The sequence below is a fragment of the Natator depressus genome, chromosome 17, assembly GCF_965152275.1.
Source record: "Natator depressus isolate rNatDep1 chromosome 17, rNatDep2.hap1, whole genome shotgun sequence".
Taxonomy (NCBI): Eukaryota; Metazoa; Chordata; order Testudines; family Cheloniidae; genus Natator; species Natator depressus.
In genome coordinates, this window is record NC_134250.1 from 18,551,686 (window position 1) to 18,567,434 (window position 15,749).

The 15,749-nt window shown below is 40.8% G+C and overlaps 1 protein-coding gene across 4 annotated transcripts in view; it reads left to right on the forward strand.

Moving 5' to 3' along the window:
• CUX1 (cut like homeobox 1) overlaps positions 1-15,749 on the forward strand; it is a 399,694-nt gene that overhangs the window by 160,687 nt on the left and 223,258 nt on the right. For all 4 annotated transcript variants that reach the window (XM_074975052.1, XM_074975049.1, XM_074975051.1 and 1 more), the window contains exon 3: positions 339-386. In XM_074975052.1, coding sequence (XP_074831153.1) covers positions 339-386 — 48 coding nt within the window. The remainder of the gene's footprint in view (positions 1-338; positions 387-15,749) is intronic.

The following is a 15,749-nucleotide window of genomic DNA, read 5'->3' on the forward strand; positions in this document are numbered from 1 at the left end:
TGTCTGCCCAACATTACCACCACCTTTAACCAGTTATCATCATTTGCAACAATCATAAGTGTGTACCAAACTGGAAACTATTACATTGGAAACATGATCCTGTTCAGAATGAATTCTAGCTGACCTCTGATTAAACAAAAATTGCCATAAAATACAGTCAAGCTTCAAAATCAATATTCAAATCAGTATTCAAAAAATTAGAAAAAAAAGGTTGACAATGTGCTGCTCCATTCTAAATATTTAATAATCACTTTTCTTCTGATGAAAATTATTCTTTATATACTTTCTTTTTAAAAATGGCTGTTTCCTGATGGAATCCCTTTGCTTTTGTCTTGCAGGACCTGCGCAAACAGGTAGCTCCATTATTGAAGAGTTTCCAGGGGGAGGTAAGAGACTATGCTTTTGTTTATCTTGTCACTTCTGATTGCCTACGTTTACTTCAGTCTGGAGTGATGTAGCCATTCAATGGGGCTGTGTGGACCAAGAGCTCTGCTATAAGCATGGAGCAGTTTGCAGGAGCAGGGTCCATGTGTGTTTGTGTTTATGTATATGAAAAAGGAATATGTTTTGGCTTATACAAATGCTTAAAAAAGACACCTGTTTAAGGAGTCCTTGATATAGGGTATTTGTAAATGTTTTTAGGTTAAGTGCTGCAGTACAATGGAAGATAACCTACCACCAGTGTACCAGGCAACTTAAAAACTGAAATCTTTCACCGCATCCAACAGTGCCTACCATTACAATCCTTCCACCTCATTTTCAAATGCCTGGGGAAAAAAAGATGAGCTTTACAATGTGCTTTGAGGTTCATGCTATTATGGATTAAGGTCCAGAGCCAGTTTCAAAGCCTGGAGGAGGGAGTGGCCCTCACAGAGAATACTGCCAGCAGCCCCCTTTCGTTTATAACAGTGGGGCTCCAGGTCAGGTCCTCCTGCTGATCTCAGCTGTGACATAGTGGAAAGAGACTCTGTATCTAGGGTAGGTCCTAAACCATTTAGATTCTAAATATAATGTAAATGTTAATGTATATTAAATAATGTGCATATATAAAATATATATAGGCTTACATTGAAGAGGGAAAACGATATATAAAATATGTACCAACATTAGACTCTAAACAGCTCTTTGGACCCTAATGTTTATAGGTGGTATTTGAAAGAAAAAAATTACAGAAAGTTCTAACACTGTTGCTACTACTTCTGTTCCCATAGACATTTTTCTCTTTAGAATAGTCATAATTTCAAAAAGTCAACCTGTAATTATTTTGATGCATGAGGTCCTTTCTTATGGGAAAGGAGGTTGCAACCTGCTGCAGAGTTGTACGTTTTGACTGTGGCTGACAATGAAGCACTTATTGCAGGTGGTGTTTTCCCGAACAGTGGTTAGGCCAGAGAGGAATTTTTGCATTGATTTTAATGGCCTTTGGATCAGGCTGTAACACTTTAAAAAGTAATGTGCTCTAAGGCTATGTCTTCACAGCCCTGCTGTTTGGACTACAATGGTGTGAATTGCGGTGCTCACTGGTGTGCTGTGCTGTAACTCCCCTGTGTGGATGCTGTGGGCGTGAACTAAAAGGTGCCTAGTTCACTTTAAATTAGGGCCGGTCTACACTTAAAACTCTGCAGTGGTGCAGCTGCACCAGTGCTTCAGAGAAGATGGGAGAGCTTCTCCCCTCAGTGTAGTTAATCAACCTCAGTGAGAGGCGGTAGCTATGTTGATGGGAGAAGTGCTCCTGTCGACATAGTGCTGTCTACACTGGATGTTAGGTCAGTATAATTGCATTGCTTGGGGTGTGGATTTTTCATACCTCTGAGTGATATAGTTATACCGACCTAAGGTCTGTAGATCTGGCCATAGTGGCCTTTAAACAGGACTAAAAAGTTAATGTGAACTAGGTAGCTTTTAGTTTGTGCCCGCTGTGTCCAGGTGGGAGAGCTACAGGTGGGATTATTTAGTCTGCAGAAGAGAAGCATGAGGGGGGATTTGATAGCTGCTTTCAACTACCTGAAACGCAGACCCCTTAAAAAAAAAAAATTAGTGCATCAGATGCAGTAAGTAGTGGCTGTAACCTCATACCTTATTATGTGTTGTAGATCTCTTACCCCAAAGAATGTCCCACAGCTGCAAAATTTTGTACTTGTGTAATGCCGATAGACCCTGGTCATTGGTGGGCGGGATCAAACCTAGGACCTCTGAAGCTTAGTGTATGAGCATCTACTGCATGAGTTAAAAGCCACGTGGCTATAGCAGACTCATTAACATCTAGGTGGTCTAAAACGTGGTGAGCTAAAAGCCATGTGGCTTTTAGTTAAGGCTGTAGCAGACTCACTAACCTAGCAGGCATAGGTTATATTCTTCCCCTAGTTGAGGAAACCCATCCTGAGCTTTCGAGACTTCCCAGTGGATGAGCTGGGATGAGCCCACACTTTGTAATGCCGACAGACCTGGGTTGTTGGTGAGCGGGATCAAACTTGGGACCTCTGAAGCTTAGTGTATGAGCATCTACTGCATGAGCAAAAAGCCCCCTGGTTGTAGCAGACTCATTAACATCTAGGTCAGGGTGGCCAGCCTGAGCCTGAGAAGGAGCCAGAATTTACCAATGTACATTGCCAAAGCCACAGTAATATGTCAACAGCCCCCCACCAGCTTCCCCCCCGCTCCCAGTGCCTCCTGCCCACCGGCAGCCCCGCCAATCAGTGTCTCCCACTCCCTCCCTCCCTGCACTTCCTGATCAGCTGTTTCGTGGCATGCAGGAGGCATGGGGTGGGGTGGGGGAGAAGAGGAGCGAGGGCAGGGCAGGCTCAGAGAAGGGGGTGGGAAGGGGTGGAGTGGGGGCAGGGCCTGTGGCAGTGCCAGGGGTTGAGCAGTGAGCAGTGAACTTCTGAAGAGCCGCATGTGGCTCCGGAGCCACAGGTTGTCCACCCTTGATCTAGGTGGTCTAGGTGGCACTAAAGGGGGACAGGGTACCACACGCAGCAGGCATGGGTTACACTTGCTAAATGTGTAATAAACTGCAAGATGATTATTTTACTGTTGAAGTTCCCATCAGAGCACGGAGAAATTTAGGAGTATATTTTCAGCAATCTGCATAGAAAATTAAGTGCACACTCATACAATTTTTGATGAGGGTTATATTTCTGATTCCTTGCACGTTCTGCTGAATATGTACCTCAAACAAGCAGTAATTTCTTTGCTTGGAAGCAGTATGTTTTTTTAACTACTTAATTTCCCAAGCACAATTATAAAAATTTATCAGATGAAGTTCCTTATATAATAGCAACACGTGAGAGAAAAAATGACCCGTGTAAGTCAGTTTGACAATGGGAACTTGCACACTAAAATTGCTTTATATGACCTGTAATGCTCTATAAAGCTCTTTCACTTTGGTTTCCATCTTGTTATATTGACAGAAGTCTACGTATGTGTACTACTTTTCTCTAATGAATGGAATGCTGCATGCTCAAGTATGTGTCATAAACCCTGATGCTGCTACATTTAAAGAAGATTCTCCCGACATGTCCTGTCTATTTTAGAGAAATTTGCACTTATATAAATATATCAATGTTGCAGCAAAGCAAACCTCTGCTGTAGACTTGCTGCACTGATGTAAATCACAGATTGTACTGGTTTAACTTGCTCTGGTAAATTACCAGAGTAAGACATGCTAGTATAAACCTTATTTGACATTAGTGCAGCATGTCTGCATTAGGGCTGGCACTGTTGTAACTGCATCTATGTAGTCCACAGTGGTGTGAATCTCTCTAAGACAGGCCTTAGAAACGCCTTTTATTTCCAGCATAACTACCCTCATCATGTCAACTATATATAAACATAGAATGGATGACTCTCAACCATGGTGTTTCTTAGAAAACAGTGTATCAGCCTTAATATGAAATTATTTCAGTAAATAAAAAAACATTAGCCTGGTTTCTGTCAAGTCATAATTCAACTATCTACAGTTGGTTTGCAAGTGTTAGTCTTATTGAATAGCTTATTACAAGCTTATGTGCTGAATGCTCTACAGAGCCCAAGTAAAAGGCATTCAAGGCATAAGCTTTCCTCCATTTCAAGTCCTCTGAAGTTGCTGCACCTCACCCCACTCCCAGAGATATTGCAGCATGCATCATACTTGTAATTTTACAATCACTATGCAGTCCTTCTGGAACTCCCTTTTAGGGGTCAGGTAAATATAATTTTCCCCTTTTAGATACAGAATGGTTTTGCAGGGTTTTAAAATATTCTTATACTGTTGGAAGTACCCATTGACTGTCCTTTGGCATGTAAAAGTATAGTATTAAATGTTTAGCAAACTTCTGCCATAGAAGGGGAAACAAGCATTTACAGGTCTGCTGTAGGATGGCTCTCTGCTCCAGTTGGGCTCCATGGTGGCTGTGACATCATGAGCATAGTTCATGCTGGGAGATATCCTGGAGTGTGGGAGCATGTGACATCAGTGGACCAGACATGGCTTGGAGGAGACGGTAAACTTAAAATGACTTATGTTCTCACGGTCCTCCCTATGGATGATGTGTGGAGCATTCAGCACATATACTTGCTGTTAGGTAATTTCTTTAAACATATTCATTGGTTTCCTTCAGTAGTAGATTTTTTGCTTTTAGTTTGATCTCTCAAATTGTTTTCTTTGTATTTCCCTGCATAATATGGATGCATATTTATAAATAAAAAAGACACAGCCAGAATGTTTTGTATTCTATGGATGTTTATCTCAATCAGGAGAAACTGCAGATGGAAACTGGATATTTGGTAACAAACAATTTCCATTAGTTGCTGGAAAGAGCTGTTTTCATCTGCAGATTCTTCATGGTAACATTTAATGTAAAAGCCTTCTGAAATAGAATTTAGGATACTGCAGATTTTAAAATGCACTTAAAATAAATATTGTAAGAAAACCTATTAAAGCAGGGTGCATTTGGGGATCACTAGCTAAAGGAAAAAATGAAATTCTTAAGGTTCTGAAATGCATAGTATTGTGGTGATTTTATCACACGTTTGTTCTGTGAGCCTAGCATAGAAGATGAGTCCCAAGATTATCACAACAGTAATGTTACAAATATAGTAACATGGATGAAAAAGCAGTTTATCAAACTAAAATGCAAAAATATTACAAAACAGTTTTACACTTCCTGACTTATTTGGGAATGGACAGTCTACTTGAAGTATATTATTGTTTTTATGATGATTGCATTTGGATTTCTCTTATAAGCCCTCCTTTTAAAATCCACAAAAAGCTTTGTGCTTCAAAACTGGTAAGTTAGATATTTGACTTTTGTATGTTTTTGGAAATTTTATGGGGGGACACTTAAGCTTGTGAGATGATGTAAATGAGGTGGTGTGAGAGGGAGGGATGAAGAATTACAGAACAGTGGGGCCCATTAATGTTTTTAGAAAGTACAGAATTTTATAAAGAATGTAATTTTGTAGGTGTGTTATCTGGACTCAACTGAACTCCACTTTCAACCTTAACTCTTTTTTAAATCATTTTTTTCTTTGTTTACATTAAATAAGTTAAGGGTGCTTCCAGTTAACTCTTCAATCACTGTATCCTGGGCTAAATAAAAGCCAGAATGAATGAATAATGGCCAGAGTATTTTATTATCCGATTGTAATTCGTTTTCCAACTTAGAAAGGAAACACTCTCTAGTTATCATCTGAATAAACATTCTCTGCACATAATACCTAGTAGGTTGCAATGGGTTATCACGTTTATATAAGCAGATAAACACTTGCACATGAAATCCTAAATATAAAGCTTTATATTCTTAGGCTATGCTTTCTGTTATAGAAATAAATTTGCTTTGTGGAAATTTAATGTCTGAATCCATATTTGTGATGTCATCAAGTAGATATTAAGGCTCAGAAAGGATTTCCTGGGGTTATTACCATTCTTTTCATGTGGCATAGCAGGACTATCCAACAGAAACACAGTAATCCCTAATTTGGAGCATCCTTTCAGGCAAATATTCTGAAAGAGTAGACTGTGATCTTCTGTGACTGCCATATCTAGTTTTCTTCTTTCAAGACAAGTAGTTTTAGGTGTATTACCATTCTGATGAGAGCACGCTGGCTCAGTACTTAGCTGAATTGCTCTTTAAGCTATTGATTTGGTCAGTAGAGTAATTTAGTAATTGTCTATATGCAGACATTTTATAGGAATATTCCTTGGCTAATATCAATCTTTTCTGTTTAAATTTCTTTTTGTTAAATTTACAAACCTGATTGATATGATTTTTCCTGTAAGTTCACTCCATGATGGCTCAATTAAAATAGCAGTAGAACTATGGTTCAATATTCAGGCCAACTTCATAATTGAAAACACATTTTCTTCTCAAAAGCTGCAGCTGGTTTGGTTCTGCTCATGCAGAAAAGGATATAACCTTGCATAACATAGGAAATGAATGGTTTAGAGAGAAGCCAAATTCAATTTCAGTCAGATATTTTGAGGATAAGTCCATGATCTATGGAAGCAGGGGAATGAAAAGTGTGTGTATGTGGAAAGCAGCGTATTCAGCAGTCTATTAATCATGGCTAGCCTGGGTGCTGTTGTGTGCTGTTGCATTAGCACTGATGCTAGTACAGAGGCTGGAGAGCAGCCAACCACTCCAGAAGTTAACCTCTTAAAGACCCTGAGCTGCTTTCTGTTGAATAAATGTAATTTTGTGGTCAGAAATAAATGCTTGTGATGTAGCAGGAGCTTTGAAAACAACAGCGAGGCAAAGCTATTACAAATTGCTCTGTGTTGTGGAAGTCAACAGCATACATCAAAATTCAGAGCTTTCATCTCATTGATTTAGGCCCAAAGCTTTGCAGCTTTTCAATAAAAGTCCTATTAAACAATTGTATGTAACAGACAATGTGGAGCAAATCTAATATTTCCACTACATAATTGTTATCTTTAACATTCTCTCAGCAGCTGTCAGTGGAGTTTTTCTTTCTTTAACATGAACACAGAAAAAGGTTTCACACACTTTGTTTTAATCTTGTGTTATGATCCTAAACTGCGAAAGAAAACACACTGAGCAGCTTGGAACAACAATGGTGCGGTTAGGTTTTGTTTCTTTGGTTTGTACAAATGTGTAAATGATCAATTTTGGATAGGCTTGTTGCAATTTAGGCAAAGTCTTCCCTCAGGAAGGGGATTTAAACATATTTAGACATCTGGAAAGGGGTATGCTCTCTTCTTGATGAGAATGCAGGACATCCATTAACATCAATAAGGGTTATACACATGGAGCGGATAGAGAATATGCCTTTGAGAGAAGAGAAATATTATATTCAAAACAATTAACTTTAGCAGAGTCATTCATAGTTTGTACAGGTCAGATTATGTTCAACACTAGCACACAAGGGAAGGGTGTGACTAGCTTCCCCATGTCTGTTTTACCCCCTACACATGCCACTGGCATTCTGTTCCATCCCAAATTACAATGGGACTTTCCCCCCTTGCAAGTTATGAGCAAGTCCCACTGAAATCAATGGAAGTTACTCGTATCCTGCAGTGGGAGAATCTGGCCCAACGCAGTGCCTCTAAGAGCGCCTACTGGTGGTGGTCAGACTCCATGCTGCTGCCAATTTGGGGCAGTACCTTAAGGCATATTTTCATTTTATATATAAATATTCCCTTCCCATGTGTGTTTCCATTTTTAAGTATATCTGTGTTAGAAAGTAGAGCTGGAGAAGGCATCTCATCCATCTTCCTGCCCTGGGCTCAGACAGGGAACAAAAATATTGGCACTCTTCTCAAGAGCTGTCCATAACACCACTCTCTTCTATAACTTCCCTTCTATATCCCACCCCCATCCCAGACTAGCTGAAAGTTTCTGTTTAAATGGTTAGTGGTGAAATAGTTAACACTGACATTACGTTGTCACCAGACTTTAGAATTAACACCTCTATAAAGAAGAATTGGGCAATTTGCACCTTTCAAAGGCATCATTTCTGTTTGTAGACTAGTCCTTAGTTTGCAGGTATATACAGTTTTTGTACAGGTTAAATGTCCCAAAGCTTTATTAAGGGTATGTCTACACTGCAAAGTTGTAGACAAACTTTTGTCTTTCACAGGTACTTAAAGTAGTCGTGTCCCCGCCCCCGGTGAAAGACACAAGTTTTGCTGACACAAGTGGCAGTGTGAACGCTCTCCTGCCGACAAAGCTAATGCCACTCGCCTGGCTGGAGGTTTTTTGTCGGCAGAAGTGCTGACAAAGAGCGTTTACACACGCTGAATTTTAGCGACAAGGATGTGTCGACACAGCCTTGTTGCTAAAAGCTACGTGGTGTAGACAAGCCCTGAGAGTTGAGATTGCCTGGTGGTGCTTGGTGCCCCTCTGAACACTGAATTCTAAGTTGATTTGAATGGACTAGCTCAGAGTTGGAGTGTAGGCCAGGGGTAGGTAACTCCTTTTTGCGATGCCTGACCTCAACCTGAGCCTTGCTATAACAAAGACAAGATGTTAGGCTTTGTTGTGCAATGCTCATATACCCTGTTCCCTGGGTGTTCTGTAGCATCTGTAGAATTTTAGTAAGTGTGTGTGTTGGCATGTCAGGTTTTGCTCAAGGTAAGGTGGTGGTGCAGGGGTGGCGTATTCCTTAACTTCTTGGATTTCCTATTTTCAGAAGTTTGAGTGTAGCTGAGTGTGTTTTAATTTCCTTGTGGGTTTTTTTTTTTTAAATATCTCAGCATCCACATGTACCAAAGGCCAACTCTCTGCCTCGGGCTCTTTGGCAACGATTACTTCAACCACAGAATGCACTAGCTGCACGTTAGTCCCTTCACTGCCTCTACAGCATCTTGTCATCTCCCTCCTCCCCATGAAGAGGCAGTTGTTGGAATGGGACCTGCAGGTTGAGGAGCTGGGGAGGGAATGCAGGTACAATGCAGGGCGTGATGTGGAGTCATTGAGGGTGTTTTTTGAAGTGCGAGACAAACATGGAGTGAATGATGTGGCGGGTTTTGGGTGACAGAGCTGAAGCCCCCTGACATTCCCTATTGCACATCGGACCCCCTCCTTTTCATCCCCATCTTCCCTTCATGGCTCTAGCACTGCTCCAACATTCATTCCATCACCCGTTGTTCATACCTTTTGCTGTTCCAGGCCCCCTCACATGGACCTTAGCTCCACTCCCCTTTTTTGCCACGCAGTGCCCCTGTTACCCTTCGAGGATCATGGGAAGGTGCTGGGGCTCTGAGTAGTGTATGTACCAGCTTGAGGCAGGAGGTGCCAAGCCTAGAGGTGCTGGGGCTCAGCCCTGGGAAGTGCCGGCATAAGTTAAGCACTGGCTCTGGTGCAGTGACCACAGCATGTGTCATTGGGCCACCCAGTTACTATAGCCAGATCTGCACTCAAAAGTTAAGTTGACCCAGCTACGTCACACGGGGATGTGAAAAATCCACACGCCTGAGTGCTGGAGTTCAGCTGACCTAACCCCTGATGTAGACGGAAGAATTCTTCCATCGACCTAGCTACCACCTCTTGGGGAGGTGGATTAACTATGCCAGTGGAAGAACACCTCCTGTTGCTGTATTCAGTGTCTACATTGAAGCACTACAGCGATGCAACTGTAGCTCTGCAGCGTTTCAAGTGTAGACAAGCCCTGTGACAGCAGAGTGCCTGGAAACACTTTGGCTCTTTAAAAGCCTTTAGTTTTGCTGTACATGTGCATTTCATTTTCTCTGGGTGTGTTTACACAGCACTTAGAAGGCGCATTTGCGGCATGTGCAGGCATACCTGAGTTAGTTAACTCGCTCAAACTAGCAGTATAGCAGTAGTGGTGTGAGTTAGCTGCCACCGTACAGTCCCACCTGGAACCCTGTGTACGCAGTCCTACAGCTAGCCCATGCTGCCACCTGTGCCACTGTGAGTTAACTCAGATTATGCCTACGCATGCAGTCCCAGTTGCAGTGTAGATGTACCCTTTGGCTGAAGCTACAGAAACCCCGCTCAGAGTTCCTAACTTAGCCCTGAATAATTTCTTCAACATAATCAGCCCACAGGTGCAGTGGGTGCCATGCGCTAGCTGAGATAAATCCCAAACAACTGTGATCCTTTTGGGGAGGATTAGAACCATAGTTTAAGCCCCAGATGTGCACAAAAAAAGCTAGGGGGGAAAAAGTAGATTTTATTAACACACTCTTTAAAAAAAAAAAAAAAAAAAAGTGCTGTATCTCAGGAACCCCTTATTCAAATGACCCCAGATTTGGACCTCTATCCCTACTCTGCACCTGTTGGGCATAGCAAATTTAAAAACAATCTGAGTCAGCATGTGGATTTTAGAGCATTTAGGAATAGTCTGTTAAACAGTAAGCAACTCTCAACCTTCACTATAGTAGAACTTCTTTCTCTTGTTCAGTTTAACTGTTTCAGTGTGTGGGGGGTATATTTTCCCCTACGTTTATGGGGGAAATGCATCTTTATGTAACTATAACTACTGCATCCACAGTAAGGGTTGTACTGCTTTAACTGTACATATTTCAAACAGGTGTAGTTAAAGGGTTACTGCTGATTAGAGGCTGGGGTGGGAGGTTGAAGGACAGGTTAGAGAACCACTCAGCTTAGCATGGTGCTACTTGTCATACTGGGAAGTTGTATGGAGCTGCATAGCACAGAAATTCAAGAAAATGGCTACTCTGCTCCCTAATTTCTATTGCATGGATGAGGTTTTGGCATCATTGCCATGGCCATGTCTAGACTCCACTTTCCAACGCGTGCCATTTGGGTCTTCCACACCCATGCAAAAAGGCATAGTGACACAGGTGCTAGGTCACTGCGCTGATTGCAAAGTTTATTGCTCTGCACCATGGGATTGCAGGAGAAACTCTCCCATCGACTTACCTTACTCGTCGGGGGTAGAGTACTGGGGTTGACTGAAGAGCAATCTGCTGTCGATTTGGTGGGTCTTCACTAGACCCTCTAAATCGACCACTGGTGGATCGATTTCAGTGTCGATCCCGGCTATACTGTAGACATAGCCTTAGGCTGCCTTGGGGACAGAAGATCTGGAACTTCGGAGGATCTGAGTCCCATTTATAGTGTCATACAAGTCTAGGACTAGAAGGGTCAGTAGGTCATCTAGTCCTGTCCCCTGCACTCAAGGCAGAACTAGGTAATAACTAGACCATTCCTGACAGGTGTTTGTGTAATCTTAAAAACCTCCAATAAGGGAAATGGCACAGTGTCCCTAGGAAATTTGTTCGAGTGCATAACTACCCTGACAGTTAGAAAGCTTTTCCTGATGTCCAGCCTAAACCTACCTTGCTGCAATTTAAGCCCATTGCTTCTTGTCCTGTTCTTAGAGGTTAACAACATTTTTTGTCCTCCTCCTTGTAAAAACCTTTTATGTACTTGAAAACTGCTACTCTGTCCCCCCTCCGTCTTCTCTTCTCCAAACTAAACAAACTCAGTTTTTTCAGTCTTTCCTCAAAGGTCATGTTTTCTAGCCCTTTAATCATTTTTGTTGCTCTCCATTGGACTTTCTCCAATTTGTCCCCATTTTTCTCCAGTTTGTCCAGATCATTTTGAATTTTAATCCTGTTCTCCAAAGTGCTTGCAATCCCTCCCAACTTGGTATCGTCCGCAAACTTTATAAGTGTACGCTCTATACAATTATCTAAATCATAGATGAAGATATTGAACAGAATCGGACCCAGGACCGATACCTGTGGGACCCCACTCGATATGGTCTTCCGGCTTGACTGTGAACCACTGATGATTACTCTCTGGGAATGGTTTTCCAACCAGTTTTGCACCCACCTTATAGTAGCTCCATCTAGGCTGTATTTCCCTAGTTTGTTTATGAGAAGATCATGCAAGACAGTATCAAAAGCCTTAATAAAGTCAAGATATACCACATCTACCACTCCCCCCCCCCCCCCATCCACAAGGCTTGTTACCCTGTCAAAGAAAGCTACTATGTTGGTTTGACATGATTTGTTCTTGACAAATCCATGCTGACTGTTACTCATCACCTTATTATCTTCTATGTGCTTGCAGATTGATTGATTCGCTCCATTATCTTTCTGGGTACTAAAGTTAAGATGACCGGTCTGTAATTCCCTGGGTTGTCCTTATGCCCCTTTTTATAGATTGGCACTATATTTGCCCTCTTCCAGTCCTCTGGAATCTCTCCCATCTTCCATGAGTTTTCAAAAATAATCGCTAATCTGTTTTATCTAATCTTATCTTTAATCTGCTCCTGTTGTCTTTACAGTTTGATCAAAAGCTATCTGGCATAATGTGTGGGTAAATGTAACTGGTGTACATGTCCCTAGGACTGTATTACTCAGAAGGTGGCATACCTGTGCACTACATTAGAGCAACTGTTTTCACAGGCTTCCATTGTTTGCATGATAAACCCCCATTTTTGTTTTTTTCTATCTATCTATCGCTCAGCTAAAAATATACTGTATGCTGCAAGCAGATACACAAGCTTTTTCTTAAATGTCATTAAAATCCTTTTTAAATGGATTTAATTTATGCAAAAAATCAAACAAAACAGTTTTTTTGCTTTGTGCTCTGTCACCTGAGTTTCTAATCTAAAAAAAAAAAAAAAAAATTTCTCAGCCCATCGGTTCATGATGTAGATATCACTGTTAGCATTAAAAAAGGCAAGTTTTTAATCTTAGAAAAGATACTGTACCTGTACAGTAAGTGGTCTCTAGCATGCACTGTGTATTGCATAGCTGTTAGGATGTATCTCCTTTGAAACTGACATGCTAATGCTTTAGATGAAAAACAGGACTCGCTCTTTTGAAATTGCTCCAAAGAATGAATTGCATCATTGTTTAGTGTTAATAATACTTACTGGCACCACTGTTTGATTTCCGGGTGGTTTCTTCAAGAATTATGGTATGGTTTAACAAGTGAAAAGCATGGTGACCATCTTTTACTATTCTTAATGGCACTTCCAAACTCCAAAGAAATTAAATTCAAACTACATTAAAAAGAGCTAATTTTGTTTTGCAAAATAAAAAGAGTAAAGAAATTCCTAGTTGAGTCTGTGTGTGTGTGTGTGCGCGCGCGTGTGCATGCATGCATGCATGCACCCCCTTAACTCAGTCGGTTGTACCCAGGTTATCCTGTATATAGAGACCTCTGCAACAGGAAAAATGGGACCAATAAAGGGATTTGCTTTTGTTGAGTTGTATGCAACCTTAATCACGTGATGATCTATATTTGCCAGGAATCTATTAAATGTAAAGCTCAAATAGTTAACTTATTTCTGTAATTAGTCTTTGAAAAGTTAATTGGATATACGAGTCATTTATTTTAAGATGGTAAATTAGTTGCAGGTTGGGTACAGTATAATAAAAGGATATTTATTCCTTGGAGAGTATTGGAGGGTTTGTGAGGATGAATATCGCAAATGTACATCCAGTGGTGAAATGTAAAGGGATCAGGACTAGAAAATCCCTATTAAATCTCCACACAGGTTATGCATGTCTGACATATTTTATGTACTGCTAATATTACTATAATTATTAAAGCACTGACATGGTCATTGAAATACAAGGCACAGACGACAATATGATCCCTTCCCTGATGAGCTATATTTGGAATATTGAATTGCAAAAAAATATATACGTAGTGATCTAACTGTGATCCATGTTGAAAAGTCTCAGATCCTTTAGCTCCTCCATGGGTATCATTGCCATGTGCCTCTTTCTCATTCTGCATCCAGAGTTTTTACCCATTGATCATGTCATCACAACCACAGCTCTTGTTAAGTGTCAGTGAAAGATGCATTGGCAGCTGGAAATCCCAACTTCCCCACTAAAAGCGTTCTCTGTGCTGTACCTTTAAATTCTAAAATGCAGCAGTGCAATGTTCGGTCTGTGACTGTACTGTATGAGAAAGTATTTATTTCCTAAAAAGAAAAGGAGTACTTGTGGCACCTTAGAGACTAAGCAATTTATTTGAGCATAAGCTTTCGTGAGCTACAGCTCACTTCATCGGATGCATCCTGTGGATGCTCCACAGGATGCATCCGATGAAGTGAGCTGTAGCTCACGAAAGCTTATGCTCAAATAAATTGGTTAGTCTAAGGTGCCACAAGTACTCCTTTTCTTTTTGCGAATACAGACTAACACGGCTGTTACTCTGAAACCTATTTATTTCCTTACAGCCTGTTCTCCTGTGCAGTCCACTCCTTTCAGATCAGAACACTGAATCTAGGGGATTTGTGGAGCAGTACAGTCTCAGACTTTCAATTAGTATTGAACTTCCTCAAAGCATAAAGAGTTAAGGATTACAAATCAAAGTGATGGGTTTTACCTATCTCTGTTTGAATTTAACTAGACATGGGTCAGCTGTAACTCAGGTAGTGGGAGTTAGTTCTAATGTAAATTTGTATTTAATCTTCCTAGTCTTGGACAGTGCTCACTAAACTCGTGGCCAGTTTCTGATCTTTGTTACATGTGGGTAAATCCAGAGGTAAGTTGAGTGATTTCATTGGTGTTACCCAGATGTAACAGAGATCAGTATCTGACCGAGTGTATTTAAATTAGGCTGTCCAAGCTAGTATGGTGGTATGCCAGTAATTCAGCCGTCACACTGGCGATTGAGGATTGGGAACAGATTAAGGAGTCTCATTGGTCTCTCATGCATCCGATGAAGTGAGCTGTAGCTCACAAAAGCTTATGCTCAAATACATTTGTTAGTCTCTAAGGTGCCACAAGTACTCCTTTTTCTTTTTGCAGATACAGACTAACACTGCTGCTACTCTGAAACCTGTCAGTGGTCTAGTAAACAGATAATTATGGAAATGATTTCTTCTGTCTGTGGGCTGACGTTTGAGCTCTATTCAACAACTCATGAAAGAGCTTGACCTTGGAAAATAAGGTGGACAGGAGGAGGATTGCTCACTAGTTTCTTATTTCTGTTATCTCCATATAGCTCCATTGGTATTTTAAAGATGAACAGTATGCTAAGGAGGGAGGATTGCTAGCACACTAGTAGTGTCTTATTTCTGTTATCTCAATATAGCTCCAGTGGTATTATCAAGACAAATAGTATGCCAAAACTTAAAAGTGAACATATGCTTATGGGGGTGGGGAGTATAGGGGTCACTGTTGTTTCTTTCTAGTGAGAAAAGACTTAATGTGCTTGGTTTAGATAAGTTAAGGTTCACAGCTGAGCTGATCTCAGAAGTTGGCTAGTGTAATTTCACATGGCTCCCTAAACTTTTCAGAGCTTACAAAATTCCACAGCCAGAGTTTTTTTTATGACATAGCTAACACTGTTCTAACTTACTCCAGTCCCAACTGGTCGTCATTGACTCCCGAGGCAACACCACCTTGTCTTTAAATGTGTTGTGTGAACTGTACAAGTATATTTATTTCCATGTTACTTTAGGGCTTTGTTTTTCCTATGTCTCTGGTCCTTTTTTGTACTCTGCTTCTGTGTGTCATTGAAATTACCATATGTTTTGGTGCTTTGTCTTTCCCTATTACGTAGAATTGTAGGATTGGAAGGGACCTCGAGAGGTAATCTAGTCCAATCCCCTGCACTCATGGCAGGACTAAGTATTATCTAGTTTACACTTCCTATCTCTGTATATTCAGAAGTAGTGTCCCTACGTATTTTTTAATCCAGGTTAAAACAAATGTGCTTTATTCTAGTTTTGTGTTTGTGTGTTGGTTATAAAATGTGCTGAGGTGCTCACAGTAAACACAATCAGACAGACTGATAATTTCTCAAACTGTCCAAACAGTCCTAAAATGAAACAAGGTGAATGGA